Raw genomic sequence first — 15,837 nt, 5'->3', positions numbered from 1 at the left:
GGGTTATCTGAGAGGTTGAAAGATGCCCTGGCTTTTCATGAGTACCCGGATACTGTAGAGAATGCTATATCTTTGGCTATACGGTTGGATAGACGTATCAGAGAGAGGTGTAAGGGTCCCTCCGTGCAAGGGATCCCTTCTGCGTGTGGTTTCGTCTCACCTGCTGCCCAGGGTGATATTACTTATAGCTCTGGGGTAGGGGAGGAACCCATGCAGTTGGATCAGATATCTTTTCGTTCTGGTAGGAAAAACTTTAGGAGATTACATAAACTATGTTACTACTGTGGAAAAAGTGACCATTTTGTTTTTGCTTGTCCTTTTGTTAAACCGCATGATGATATGAAAGAAAAAAAAAACGTCCTGACTTTTGGTAGCGTGAATGGAGTAGTGGAACAAGCAGGTATGCAAGCTCCCTGTAATTCTCGTTTTCTCCTTTCAGCTATGGTGGTGCTAGACTCAAAAAAAAATTCTGTTGAGGTATTCATTGACTGTGGTGCTGGGTTAAACCTTATTGACTTTCTTTTTCTTCAAAATCTGGGTCTAAGTATGTGCACTTTAGAAATTGAGATTCCGGTGTTTGCAATAGATGCTTCACCTTCTTCTCAAAGGAGTCTCACTCATATTGCACATGGTATTCAGTTGAGGGTGGGTGATTCAGTTTATATCTTGTTTTGTCATGAGGGATTTGCCTGCTCCTAGGTTTACCGTGGTTGACAAAACATAATCCAATTATTGATTGGCAAGCAAGACAAATTATTGGTTGGGGAGAATTTTGTTCGGAGAATTGTCTTGGCACATCTATCTCTGGGGTGTCCACTGCGGTTCTACCTCAATATCTCTCAGACTTTGCGGATGTCTTTTTGGGGGTGGGACCCAGGAATTGCCCCCTCATCGTGACTATGATTTGGACAATCCCAGGAGCTAAGTTGCCAAAGTCTCGCCTTTACAATCTTTCCCAACCTGAAAGAGAGGTCATGCGAAAGTACAGTCATGTGAAAAAATTAGGACACCCTTTGAAAGCATGTGGTTTTTTGTAACATTTTTAATAAAAGGTTATTTCATCTCCGTTTCAACAATACAGAGAGATTAAAGTAATCCAACTAAACAAAGAAAACTGAAGAAAAGTCTTTTCAAGATCTTCTGTAAATGTCATTCTACAAAAATGCCTATTCTAACTGAGGAAAAAGATAGGACACCCTTGCCCCTAATAGCGAGTGTTACCTCCTTTGGCTGAAATAACTGCAGTGAGACGGTTCTTGTAGCCATCTACCAGTCTTCGACATCGGTCTGAGGAAATTTTACCCCACTCCTCAATGCAGAACTTTTTCAGCTGTGAGATGTTTGAGGGGTTTCTTGCACGTACAGCCCTTTTCAAGTCACCCCACAGCATCTCAATGGGATTCAAATCTGGACTTTGACTTGGCCATTCCAGGACTCTCCATTTCTTCTTTTTCAGCCAATCTTTGGTTGATTTACTAGTATGTTTTGGGTCATTGTCATGTTGCATGGTCCAGTTCCGCTTCAGCTTTAATTTTCTAACTGATGGTCTCACATGTTCTTCAAGCACCTTCTGATACACAGTAGAATTCATCGTGGATTCTATGATGGTGAGCTGACCAGGTCCTGCTGCAGCAAAGCAGCCCCAAACCATGACACTTCCACCTCCATGCTTCACAGTTGGTATGAGGTTCTTTTCTTGGAATGCTGTGTTTGGTTTACGCCAAACATGTCCTCTGCTGTTGTGTCCAAATAATTCAATTTTGGACTCATCTGTCCAAAGAACATTATTCCAGAAGTCCTGGTCTTTGTCAACTTTATCTCTGGCAAATGTCAGTCTGGCCTCGATGTTTCTCTTGGAAAGCAAAGGTTTCCTCCTTGCACACCTCCCATGCAAGTTAAACTTGTACAGTCTCTTTCTGATTGTAGAGGCATGTACTTCTACATCAACAGTAGCCAGAGCCTGCTGTAGTTCTCAAGATGACACTTTAGGGTTTTTGGAGACCTCTTTTAGCATCTTGCGGTCTGCTCTTGGGGTGAACTTGCTGGGGCGACCAGTCCTGGGCATGTTGGCAGTTGTTTTGAAAGCCCTCCACTTGTAGACTATCTTCCGGACAGTGGAATGGCTGATTTCAAAATCTTTTGAGATCTTTTTAAATCCCTTCCCAGACTCATAGGCTGCTACAATCTTTTTTCTGAAGTCCTCTGACAGCTCTTTTGCTCTCACCATGGTGCTCACTCTCACTTCAACAGTCAGGAGCACACCAAACTAAATGTCTGAGGTTTAAATAGGGCAAGCCTCATTCAACATGCAGAGTAACGATCTACTAATTATGTGCACCTGGTGTGATATACCTGTGTGAGATCTGAGCCAATTTAAGAGGGAATACATGTGAGGGTGTCCTATCTTTTTCCTCAGTTAGAATAGGCATTTTTGTAGAATGACATTTACAGAAGATCTTGAAAAGACTTTTCTTCAGTTTTCTTTGTTTAGTTGGATTACTTTAATCTCTCTGTATTGTTGAAACGGAGATGAAATAACCTTTTATTAAAAATGTTACAAAAAACCACATGCTTTCAAAGGGTGTCCTAATTTTTTCACATGACTGTATATCGCCGAGAGTTTGGCAAAAGGTCATATTAGGCCATCTAAGTCTCCGGTGGCAGTAGGTTTTTTCTTTGTCAAGAAAAAGGATGGATCACTGAGACCGTGTTTGGATTTTCGGGAATTGAACCGTATTACGATCCGGGATCCGTGTCCCCTTCCTTTGATCTCTGACCTTTTTGATCAGATTGTTGGTGCCAGGGTGTTCTCCAAGTTGGATTTGAGAGGGGCCTACAATCTGATCAGAATCAAGGAAGGGGATGAGTGAAAGACGGCCTTCAATACGCACGAGGGTCATTTTGAGAATCTGGTTATGCCTTTTGGGTTGACTAACGCGCCAGCGGTATTTCAACGATTCGTCAATGACATTTTTCATCATTTGGTGGGGAGGTTCGTGGTAGTTTACTTAGATGACATTTTAATTTACTCTCCTGATCTGAAGACCCATCAGGATCATGTGAGACAGGTTTTGACGATCCTTCAGGAGAATAAGTTATATGCTAAATTGGAAAAATGTGTGTTTTCTGTGCAGGAGCTTCCGTTTTGGGATATCTGCTTTCCGACTCTGGTTTCTGTATGAACCCCGAAAAGGTCCGGGCGGTTCTGGAATGGGACCGACCAGAGAATCAGAAAGCTTTGATGCGGTTTTTGGGGTTTACTAACTATTATAGAAAATTTATTCTAAACTATTCCACCATTGTTAAACCTCTGACTGATATGAAAAAGAAGGGCACTGACGTCTCTGTTTGGTCGGACGAGGCATTGCAGGCCTTTTCGACTATTAAGGAGTGTTTTGCGTCTGCTCCCATTCTGGTGCAGCCCGATGTGTCTCAACCATTCGTGGTGGAGGTGGATGCATCAGAAGTGGGGGTGGGAGCGGTGCTGTCGCAGGGTTCTTCTCCTGGCAAATGGGTCCCGTGTACTTTCTTTTCCAAGAAGCTCTCGGTCGCCGAGAGGAACTATGATGTGGGAGATAGAGAGTTGCTGGCTATAAAGTTGGCCTTTGAGGAATGGCGTCACTGGTTGGAGGGGGCTTCTCACCCCGTTACTATTTATACGGATCATAAGAATTTGGCTTACCTGCAATCTGCCAAGCGTCTAAACCTTAGACAGGCCAGGTTCAATTTTGTTGTTACTTTTCGTCCAGGGGTCAAAAACATCAAGGCAGATGCGTTGTCTCGCAGTTTTCCTGGGGGAGGTGATTCAGAGGATCCTGCTCCGATTTTGGCTGACGGGGTTGTGGTTTCAGCTCTGTATCCCGAATTGGAGATGGAGGTGTTGGGAGCTCAGGAGGGGGCTCCTGGTTCTTGTCCCCCAGGGAGGTTGTTTGTTCCCGAAGAACTGCGATACAAGGTTTTCAAGGAACATCACGATACTGTCCTTGCCGGGCATCCTGGTGGTAAGTCCACCTGTGACCTTGTGTCCCGGAGGTTCTGGTGGCCCGGGTTACGTAGGAGCATTGAGGATTACGTGGCAGCTTGTGAGACCTGTGCACGATTTTTGATTTCAGTCCTGTATGCCTTTGGGCCTTAATCAAAGACCAGATTTAATATTGCATTATTAGATGTATCTTCCTCTCGTGTCCTTTAGGGGCGGTTCCTGCGTGGAAGGAAGAGCGGGGAGAAAATTCAAAGTTTTTTTTTTTTTTTTTTTTCTCTCCTTCTCATGCAGTTCTGTTCCTGTGTCTCAGTGGTATATGCTGTGGGTGGGGTGAAAGCAGTCTAATTGCCAATCAATAATCCACAGCTGAATCACTGCTTTTACTCTGTATATAAGATTTGTCAGTCTTAGGCCACTTTCACACTAGCGTTTGGAGCGGGTCCGTCTGATGTTTCATCAGACGGATCCGCTCCTATAATGCAGACGTTTGCATCCGTTCAGAACGGATCCGTCTGCATTATAACTTAGAAAAATTTCTAAGTGTGAAAGTAGCCTGAACGGATCCGTTCAGACTTTACATTGAAAGTCAATGGGGGACGGATCCGCTTGAAGATTGAGCCATATGGTGTCATCTTCAAGCGGATCTGTCCCCATTGACTTCCATTATAAGTCTGGACGGATCCGCTCGCCTCCGCACGGCCAGGCGGACACCCGAACGCTGAAATCAGCGTTCAGGTGTCCGCTCACTGAGCGGACCGGAGGCTGAACGCTGGCAGGCGGATGCATTCTCAGCGGATCCGCCTCCACTGAGAATGCATCAGGGCTGGATGGCTGCGTTCGGTGCCGCTTGTGAGCCCCTTCAAACGGAGCTCACAAGCAGACACCTGAACGCAGGTGTGAAAGTAGCCTTATTCTCTGTGTCATGAGGAAGGATCTGTAATATATGTTGATCCGAAACATGTTGATGAAATGAGCCTGATGTTTGGTTTTTAAGCACGTTTCCTAATAAAACACGCACTGCGAGGTGAAGCTGGACAATCTACTTTTTTCGCTACTTCTCTGCCTTGGTTCCGGTTCTGTGTCCGTGTTCCTCGGTGGTGTATGGTGAGGTGAGCTCCAACTTGGTGTTTTTACGTTTATGTGCACGATCTAAGGTTGCTCATACTCGACCGGCTGGTTCACTCCTTCATTTATCTATTCCGTCTCGTCCTTGGACGCACTTGTCCATGGACTTTATTACGGATCTGCCGAGTTCCTCAGGGAAAACAGTAATTTTGGTGGTAGTTGATCGTTTTAGCAAGATGACTAATTTTATATCGTTAACTAGTCTGCCTAATGCCAAGACTCTTGCGCAAATTTTTGTTGACAATATCGTGAGATTGCATGGTATTCCTTCGGATGTGGTTTCTGATAGGGGCACGCAGTTTGTCTCCAGATTCTGGAGGGCGTTCTGCTCTCGACTTGGCATTCAACTTTCGTTCTCTTCGGCTTTCCATCCGCAGTCGAATGGACAGACGGAGCGTACTAATCAGAACCTGGAGACCTACTTGAGGTGCTTTGTGGCAGAGAATCAGGAGGACTGGTCCTCATTCCTGCCCTTAGCGGAGTTTGCTTTGAATAACCGTAGACAGGAATCCACGGGTAAGTCGCCATTTTTTGGCGCATATGGTTTTCATCCTCAGTTTGGTACCTTTTCTGGGACTAGTTCCTCTGGGATGCCAGAGGAGGAAAGGTTTTCTTCTACCTTATCCTCTATCTGGCGGAGGATACAAGTGAATTTGGAGACGATGGGTGAGAGATATAAGCGAATGGCTGACAGGAGACGTGTGACTGGTCCGGACCTGTGTGTGGTTGATCTGGTGTGGTTGTCCACTAAAAATATTAAATTGAGAGTGCCATCTTGGAAACTGGGTCCAAGATTTATCGGCCCGTACAAAATATCTGCGCTGATCAATCCAGTAGCGTTTCGACTGGATCTTCCGCAGACTTGGAGGATCCATGATGTGTTCAATAGATCTTTATTGAAAAAATATGTGAGACCAGTGGAACCATCGCCATTGCCCCCTCCTCCTGTTCTGGTCAATGGGAATTTAGAGTTCGAGATCTCCAGGGTTCTCGACTCTAGAGTTCTTCGGGGTTCCCTTCAGTACCTGGTACACTGGAGGGGATACGGCCCCGAGGAGAGGATGTGGGTTCCGGCACTGGAGGTCAACGCCAGCCGACTGGTTAGGGCTTTTCACAGAGCCCACCCGGATAAGGTTGGTCCGGGGTGCCCGGAGGTCGCCCGTAGAAGGGGGGGTACTGTCATGCCCTGCTCGGACGGTGTGCGGAGGTCTGTCAGATTGGCAGCACACGTCTAACCTTTTGTTTGTTTTGGAATCATGCTGGATCCGCCTTCCTTCAGGTGCTCTGGGTGGGGTCATTGGCTTAAATTGCCTTCAATCCCAGAGGGCCGTGCGGGTTATAGAATTCAGTCTGGCCTTGGATTCAAGGAAGGAAGGATTGTCTGTTCCAGCTCAGATAAGTTTGGTTTCTGTTTGTGTTGTTTGCGGTCTAGGCTATTTGTGTGTCTTCTGCCCCTTCTCCCCTTTCACCATCTCAGGGATTCTAGGGTGTTTGCAGTCCAGGCACGAGGACACATCATTCCTACCATCTAGGTCTGAATGTGGGCTTAGCAGCATAGGGAGAGAAGTCAGGGATGTGCTAGGAGGTGACCTTTCCCCAGCATCTAGCCTAGACACTTGTGTATTTGATTGTCTGTGTATCTCAGATCCTGTCCGCCGTGACATTTAAGCATCAAACTGCAGGGGATTGGTGAGATAATACTACTTAAAAAACAATCACTTCAATGGAATGTCTCCTGTAGACAACCCCTCCTGATTGTCTTATCTCACGCTTGACTTTTTAGGTACAGTATGGTTACTTCCCTGTAGTTCAGCCACTTGTCAGCTTCTGACCAGCTTTACTTTTAGACTTTAACCTGTTTTGTCCCCCTCTGTGCTTAGAGGTCTGTGCTGTTATCCTCCCTGAATTATTCTAAACACAGTAAGAGACCAAAAGTATAAAGTGATGGAGGCTAAACCGTCTTCTTCTTCATTATAAGGGCTCAGTCAGAAGACTGTATGGAACCCATTCATTACAATGGGACTGCAAAAGATGCAGACAGCACAGTGTGCTGTCCGCATCCGTAGTTCCGTTCCGCGGCCCCACAAGAAAGATAGCGCAAGTCCTATTCTTGTCCGTTTGGGCTATGTGCAAGATAATACAAACGGATCCGTTCTGAATGGATGCAGATGGTTGTATTATCTGAACGGCTCCGTCTATGCAGATCCATGACAGATCCACACCAAATGCGAGTGTGAATGTAGCTTAAGGCAAACTTTAGATTTTTGGGAATTTTCTTTTATTAGAGAATGTTTCAGTAATAAACAGGGGAAGCGTCACAATTACCAATTCCATTAGGTAAGGCTAAGCACCACATCCAGAAACCACCCTTTATTTGCCCTGGGTACTCTGTCATGCAGCACCACTCCTACGAGTCTCAGTTGATCACAGGCACCCCCAACCTCACCCAAAAAATAATAATTAAGGCTACATTCACACGAACGGGAAAAAACGGCTGTCAGACTGCTGTTTTCAGAACAAATAAAGGTCTATGGGGCAAGTCACATGGTCATTTTCTTAACGGCCAGTGAATAGCTGCCTTCAAAAAATAGAACATGCCCTATTTTGGGCCATTTTCATGTCCAGACAAGCCCAGTTGAAATAAATGGACCCGTTTTTAATAGCTGTTTAGACAGCCATCTAACAGCCGTTAAAAATCGGTAAATGTGCCTTTCAGGGGTTAAAATAAAAAATAATATAACAAAATAATAGCAAAGACAGGTGCATTCTGCGGTCTTACTAAACCCTCAAACTGATTTTAAAATTGAGAGATTAGCCAACATGTCCAACGGTGTAGAACATGTCTGAGCCCGAGCACCGGGCCAAGGTTTCTCAAGTAGCTCGGGACCTAACACTCACCTACCTGTGCCATGTGGGCAATACCAGAAGCCAGTGGGAAAATTACAGGAGCATGAGGCCGACTCACAAACAACTCACCAGCTACCTCCAGCATGTAACCATGCTAGCAATGGGAGGAGGGAGAAGTCTGCGAGTCCCACTCAAGACTGGCTGATATGGCCCAGGCCTTACAGGTGCACCTAAATGTAGCCTGTAGATGGAAAGCAGGCACATTTAAATTGGAGTTTATACACCTCCAGGCATCTCTATATATACAAACTGAAAAGAATGGCGTGGTATTAAACAGGCAGGAAGTGCTCAAACCCACATGCAGTTGTGCATATATATATATATACAGGGGAGCAAATCCTGCACTTGTGGCCCGTTGCTAATGTCGATCCCCAGCAAAAATGCATACAGTGGAGGATGCCCGCAGCGAACCAAAAAATAAATAACCTCATCCACTTGAATGTGAGGGGACTTGTTCTGCACTAGAGGGAGCAGGACCTGACGCTCCCAACATCGTGATGTCACATGTGGGGGGAAATATTTATACTGTAGGGCACTATTGGAGGGCATTTTATATACAGGGGGCCATTATAGATAAAAGGAAGGGGCAATATGGTGGCTATTATTTATACTGGGTGCACTGCAGGGGTTGGAATGTTCCAAAAAAAAAAAAACATTCAATCGTTTCTCATGGCTTTTTTTAACGGTCATGAAAAACGGATGCAAAATGGTCATTAAAAACAGACAAAATGGCCAGAAAATGGATGCAGAATGGCCATGAAAAACCAACAGTGTGGCCGTTTTTCTTCACTGTAGTTTGAAGGGGGCTTTAGTTAGGGTTTTACAGGGTGAGCTAAGTTTGTCCACACGGGTACTAATTTGGACAATCAGAAAACTCTGTCTAGTGTGATATGATGATGGTGTGATTTCCATGACTGGTGTCATCACCCCTAGATCTCTGTGATGATGAATGGTTTGCACCTTTTATTTTTAAGAAGTTCCCCGCATTGCAGGCCCTAGGTGTTAGGGGCTCAGTTGCAATGTCAACTTTGACTACACTTGGGTTTGCAAAGTTTCTCACCTTTTATATAGAAGTGATGATGAATGCTTTGAGCAGGGGCGTAACTACCATAGCGGCAGACGATGCAACTGCTATGGGGCCCAGGGCAAGAGGGGGCCCAGTCTTAGTTGGGATCCTCTCCTTTTCTACTGGAGGTGAAAACTTGGTCAGGACTCTACCCTCTAAATTAGGCATGCTCAACCTGCGGCCCTCCAGCTGTTGCAAAACTACAACTCCCATCATTCCCTGATAGCCTACAGCTATCATCCTACAGAAGGGCATCGTGGGAGTTGTAGTTTTACAACAGCTGGAGGACCGCAGGTTGAGCATGCCTGCTTAAAGGAACAACTTTTAGCAAATGAAGCAGTGGAAAAATGGCCCAAGGGTCATTGAAAAGGGTTTTAGGCAGAAACCCTTCTGTCCTGTGTGGGGGGCCTGGTTTGATCCTTGCTATAGGGCCCTTACCAGTGATGGCCAGGTCGCAGTGTTCGCCAACGAACACATGCGATCTGCCATCTTCACTCCCAAGTCCGGCGATGCAGAGGTAAGTCCTTACCTGTGCCTGCGCCGCGAGCCGCTCTGAAACACATTAGGTCACCAGGAGCAGGCAGTTCTGAGAACAGCCTTCTTCGGGCTGTTCTCGGAAGTGCCTGCTCCCGGTGACCGCATGTGTTTCAGAGCGGCTCGCGGCGCAGGCACAGGTAAGGACTTACCTCTGCATCGCCGGACTTGGGAGTGAAGATGGCAGATCGCATGTGTTCGTCGGCGAACACTGCGACCTGGCTATCACTGGCCCTTACTTCTCTATGTACACCACTGGCCTTGAGCCAACACAGAGGACATTGCAGGCTCCAGGTTCACCCCAGTTTCTCTTGGCCCCAGTTGGGGTTGCAGTCTTCATCCCCTTTGTAGACTGTAGTGAACAGCAAGAGCAACTTCCGAACAGGAAAACAGAACTCTGTGTTCTCTAAAATGTAAGCTAAAGAGGTGAAGAAATATTCCTGGGTGCAAGTGAGAACCTGAATTTACCAACTAAGATGTGCAAGGCCCTTTCCTCAGAAGACGTTCAATGCAGAGATACGATGTCACAGGAGGTGCCGCAGACTTATCTCCCTGAATGAACAACACAGGTGAACATTTTTAGATTTGATAGATTTTTATTTATTTTTAAATGAATGTTCTTTTTTTTCTTTTTCTTTTTAAACTGTGGTGTTTTTTTTTCTCTCTCTCCTCTTATCAGCGCTCACACAGACCATTCCACCTTGCCAGGAAGTTCCTGAAGTATTTGTCAGCCAGATGTGCTGCAGCTGAGCTTGTGGTGACTGTGCAGAGCTCGCAGAGAACCGTCAGCAGCGGTCAGACAGACTCTGGCACCACCAGCCTGGCATGGAGCCTATCGTCCAGGGCCTCGGAAAAAAGGTGAGAACTGGGGAGGGGGACCGTGGTCACTGGTGCACAGGAGAGAGAGAGGAGATGAGAAATAGATGAGGTGGGAGGGAGGCATTATATGCAGATTGTGCTGACATTCAGGAGGTTGTGTCAGAATTACTGACTGATGGAATTTTCATTTTTAATATTTTCTAACATAACAAAACTATTTCATAACTGTCTGTCTCTGTCTCCTTTCTCTCTATTCATCTAGACAACAGCAAAATATAAGCAGCACAGAAAAAAACCAAATATCTATCTATCATCCATCCATCTATCTATCTATCATCTGTCTATATCATCCATCTATCTATCTATCATCTATCTATCATCTATCTATCTATCTATCTATATCATCTATCTATCTATCTATCTATATCATCTATCTATCTATCTATCTATCTATCTATCTATCTATCTATCTATATCATCTATCTATCTATCTATCTGTCTATCTATCATCTGTCTATATCATCTATATATCTATCTCATATCTATTTATCTACGGTATCTCATATCTATCTATGTACCATATTATGGAAGTAGTTACAACCTTAAAAATCTCAAAATGATTTATTGAAAAACTGTCCTATTGGTTGTGGTGAAGTAAGGGCTCTTTCACACTTGCGTTCTTGTCTTCCGGCATAGAGTTCCGTCGTCGGGGCTCTATGCCGGAAGAATCCTGATCAGGATTATCCCAATGCATTCTGAATGGAGAGAAATCCGTTCAGGATGCATCAGGATGTCTTCAGTTCCGGAACGGAACGTTTTTTGGCCGGAGAAAATACCGCAGCATGTTGCGCTTTTTGCTCCGGCCAAAAATCCGGAACACTTGCCGCAAGGCCGGATCCGGAATTAATGCCCATTGAAAGGCATTGATCCGGATCCGGCCTTAAGCTAAATGTCGTTTCGGCGCATTGCCGGAGCCGACATTTAGCTTTTTCAGAGTGGTTACCATGGCTGCCGCGACGCTAAAGTCCTGGCAGCCATGGTAAAGTGTAGTGGGGAGCGGGGGAGCGGTATACTTACAGTCCGTGCGGCTCACCGGGCGCTCCAGAGTGACGTCAGGGCGCCCCAAGCGCATGGATCATGTGATCACATGGATCACGTCATCCATGCGCATGGGGCGCTCTGACGTCATTCTGGAGCGCCCCGGGAGCCGCACGGACTGTAAGTATACCGCTCCCCCGCTCCCCGCTCCTACTATGGCAGCCAGGACTTTAATAGCGTCCTGGGTGCCATAGTAACACTGAACGCATTTGGAAGACGGTTCCGTCTTCAAATGCTTTCAGTACACTTGCGTTTTTCCGGATCCGGAGTGTAATTCCGGCAAGTGGAGTACACGCCGGATCCGGACAACGCAAGTGTGAAAGAGGCCTTACAGACCTACACTAAATTCCTTTAGTCCGGCACTGACTGCTGAAATAGATGAAGAGTGTTGTCAGGTGGGTTCACATCATGTTTTATGCCTCCATTTGACCTATACATTAGAAAATAAAGGACATAAAAACGCAGAACACCACGTTCTTGTATCCTGCACAGTTCAGTAAAAAAAAGTATACTTTTTTTTTTTTACAATGGTGTGTATGGTGCACAGATGCCACTGTATGGCATCAGTCTAAGGCATCCGTTTAACTTATAAGTTTTTTGTGTACGTTAAACAGATGGGAAAAACGTGATGTGAACCCAGCCTTAAAGGTGTTGTCCGGGCTTTTTCTATTGATGACTTATCCTCAGGATCGGTCGTCCATATCAGATCGGAGGGAGGCCGACACTCTGCACCCCGCCGATCAGCTGTGTTAGGAGACGGCGTGAGCAGTGCACATGTGCTGCCTCCCATCTCTCTTTCTGTCCACTGCTGCTGTCTCATAGACATACCTCTTTAACCAAATATGATAACACCTTTCTATATAGAGCCAAAAGCTCAGCAGCCTTATAAGAGATGTTGCCGCTATCACTCACATATATCATGTCTGTCAGCCTCTGCCCAGCCTGAAATACCTGAAAGCAATAGAGTCTATTCATCTGTCCTACAGTCATCCTCTCGCCAGGGTAACATAGCTGACAACATGAAGAAAAACACTGGTCCAGATTTACTCATGTGTCTGTGCCAAAAAGCCGTCTAAAAAAGTGGTGCAATTAGGCTCATCTATGGTTTCTACACTTTTTCCTAACTTGCTCAGCAGGGGACGGAACTTAGTAGAAAGGGGAGGGGCTTCATGTGAAAGGGGTCATGTGCCAACATTCTGGCATAAAAATCTGTCTCAAAGCAATCCAAACAATAGTTGGTATAGAGTCAGAGAAAAGTGTCTCTCCCCGCACCAGATTTATCGCCCTTGGCAGGTCTAGACAGCCAGTCTAAGCTTACGCCATCTTATGGCTTAGTGAATCTGGGACACTGTATTCTCCCGTCCTACACTTATTCTCTGCCCAAAATGAAAGAGCTAATAACAGGAAGCAATAGGTTACATTGACCTGTCTGACTGTCAGCCTCACTAGCCTGAAAAGGTTAGTAACAGAGAGCATTAGACTGTATTCACCTGCACTATAGTCATCCACTACCTGGACAAAAATGGCTGATAACAGAGAACAATAGACCACATACAACAACATTGCTAATTGAGAAAACTGTAGGGTTAGTGCCCTCTTAAAGAAGTATTCCATTTATGTTACGTTATCCCCTATGTTACCCCCATCCTTACCCCATGCGTGCAGCCCTCCTTTCTATGGGAGTTCAGAGATAACTCCTACCTACTTCCGGAACTCCCATAGAAATGAATGGAGCGGCTGCACACATGCACAACCAGCCACTTTGTTCATTTCAGGCGGCTCCATGGGTATGGGAGCCCCATTCTTGTGGGTGCCCCACCGGTAGGACCCCCGCCAATCTAATAGTTATCCTCTATCCTGTAAATAGGGGATATTATAACCGGAATACCCCTTTAAGGGCTCTTTCACACTTGCGTTGTTCTGTTCCGGCATAGAGTTCCGTTCAGGATGGAGAGAAATCCGTTCAGGATGCATCAGGATGTCTTCAGTTCCGTAACGGAACGTTTTTTGGCCAAAGAAAATACCGCAGCATGCTGCGCTTTTTGCTCCGGCCAAAAATCCTGAACACTTGCCGCAAGGGCGGATCCGGAATTAATGCCCATTGAAAGGCATTAATCCGGATCCGGCCTTAAGCTAAACGTCGTTTCGGCGCATTACCGGATCCGACGTTTAGCTTTTTCTGAATGGTTACCATGGCTGCCAGGCCACGCTAAAGTCCTGTTTGCCATGGTAAAGTGTAGTGGGGAGCGGGGGAGCAGTATACTTACCGTCCGTGCGGCTCCCGGGGCGCTTCAGAGTGACGTCAGGGCGCCCCACGCGCATGGATGACGTGATCGCATGGATCACGTCATCCATGCGCATGGGGCGCTCTGATGTCATTCTGGAGCGCCCCGGGAGCCGCCCGGACGATAAGTATACTGCTCCTCCGCTCCCCACTACTACTATGGCAACCAGGACTTTAATAGCGTCCTGGGTGCCATAGTAACACTGAACGCATTTTGAAGACGGATCAGTCTTTAAATGCTTTCAGTTCACTTGCGGTGTTACGGATCCGGTGGGCACCACCGGCAAATGGAGTACACGACGGATCCGGACAACGCAAGTGTGAAAGAGGCCTAACTCTGATTAATTATTTTAGGTTGTCATTCCTAATGCTGCCAGTCAGATTTGCCAGTACGCAGTCAGATACTCTTCTCGACAGTTCTGACCGTTGTGTTGTGCTGGGAGTGAACTTGTTTTCTCAGTCGCTGTCTGTGGTTTATTATGCACAGACTCCACTCTCAATAACACCATGTGGCGGAGATAGAAAGCAGCATTAATACTTGGCTGCAGCTCCCGTGTCCACACAGCACCATTTCCACATCACTCAGAATCCCATTTTTTTTGGTACGAGCTTTGATCTAATACAAATCAGTGCGAGAGCAACAAGCAAAAATATTCACACACAGGAAGAAATACATTCCAAGAATTTCTACAGTAGAAGCAAGAGAGAAGTCAAGAAGATTCACTAGTAAAGGGATACTAGAGAGGCAGCCATTATATCTATAGAGGCATGAGGCATCTACATGTACTTCAAGAATGTTCAAATATGGAAAACTGCTCATTCTCATCCATAAGGAACCGTATTATTGTAGATATATTCTTGTACATATGAGGCAGTATTATAGTAATGTTCTTGTACATATGAGGCAGTATTATAGTAGTTATATTCTTGTACATATGAGGCAGTATTATAGTAGTTATATTCTTGTACACATGAGGCAGTATTATAGTAGGTATATTCTTGTACACATGAGGCAGTATTATAGTAGTTATATTCTTGTACACATGAGGCAGTATTATAGTAGTTCTATTCTTGTACACATGAGGCAGTATTATAGTAGTTCTATTCTTGTACATAAGGGGCAGTATTCTAGTAGTTCTATTCTTGTACATAGGGAACAGTATTCTAGTAATTATATTCTTGTACATAGGGAGCAGTATTATAGTAGTTATATTCTTGTAAATAGGAGGCAGTATTATAGTAGTTATATTCTTGTACATAGGAAGCAGTATTATAGTAGTTATATTCTTGTACATATAGTAGTTATATTCTGGTACATCTCCATGTGGCGGAGATAGAAAGGAGCATTAATACTTGGCTGCAGCTCCCGTGTCCACACAGCACCATTTCCACATCACTCAGAATCCCATTTTTTTTGGTACGAGCTTTGATCTAATACAAATCAGTGCGAGAGCAACAAGCAAAAATATTCACACACAGGAAGAAATACATTCCAAGAATTTCTACAGTAGAAGCAAGAGAGAAGTCAAGAAGATTCACTAGTAAAGGGATACTAGAGAGGCAGCCATTATATCTATAGAGGCATGAGGCATCCACATGTACTTCAAGAATGTTCAAATATGGAAAACTGCTCATTCTCATCCATAAGGAACCGTATTATTGTAGATATATTCTTGTACATTGTACATATGAGGCAGTATTATAGTAGTTATGTTCTTGTACATATGAGGCAGTATTATAGTAATGTTCTTGTACATATGAGGCAGTATTATAGTAGTTATATTCTTGTACATATGAGGCAGTATTATAGTAGTTCTATTCTTGTACACATGAGGCAGTATTATAGTAGTTCTATTCTTGTACACATAAGGCAGTATTATAGTAGTTCTATTCATGTACACATAAGGCAGTATTATAGTAGTTCTATTCTTGTAAATAAGGGGCAGTATTATAGTAGTTCTATTCTTGTACATAGGGAACAGTATTCTAGTAATTATATTCTTGTACATAGGGAGCAGTATT

At 45.0% G+C, this 15,837-nt stretch overlaps 1 protein-coding gene across 1 annotated transcript in view; it reads left to right on the top strand.

Moving 5' to 3' along the window:
• Positions 1–10,065: 10,065 nt before the first annotated feature.
• Positions 10,066–15,837, top strand: part of CASS4 (Cas scaffold protein family member 4) — a 109,736-nt gene continuing 103,964 nt past the window's right edge. The window contains exons 1-2 of the mRNA XM_040436980.1: positions 10,066–10,183; positions 10,294–10,472. Of these exons, the coding sequence (XP_040292914.1) occupies positions 10,440–10,472 (33 nt within the window). The 5' untranslated portion in view covers positions 10,066–10,183; positions 10,294–10,439. The remainder of the gene's footprint in view (positions 10,184–10,293; positions 10,473–15,837) is intronic.

Source organism: Bufo bufo, chromosome 6 (genome assembly GCF_905171765.1).
Source record: "Bufo bufo chromosome 6, aBufBuf1.1, whole genome shotgun sequence".
NCBI classification, from domain to species: domain Eukaryota; kingdom Metazoa; phylum Chordata; class Amphibia; order Anura; family Bufonidae; genus Bufo; species Bufo bufo.
The sequence above is the reverse complement of the archived record's forward strand: the minus strand, read 5'-3'. Positions and strand labels throughout refer to the sequence as shown.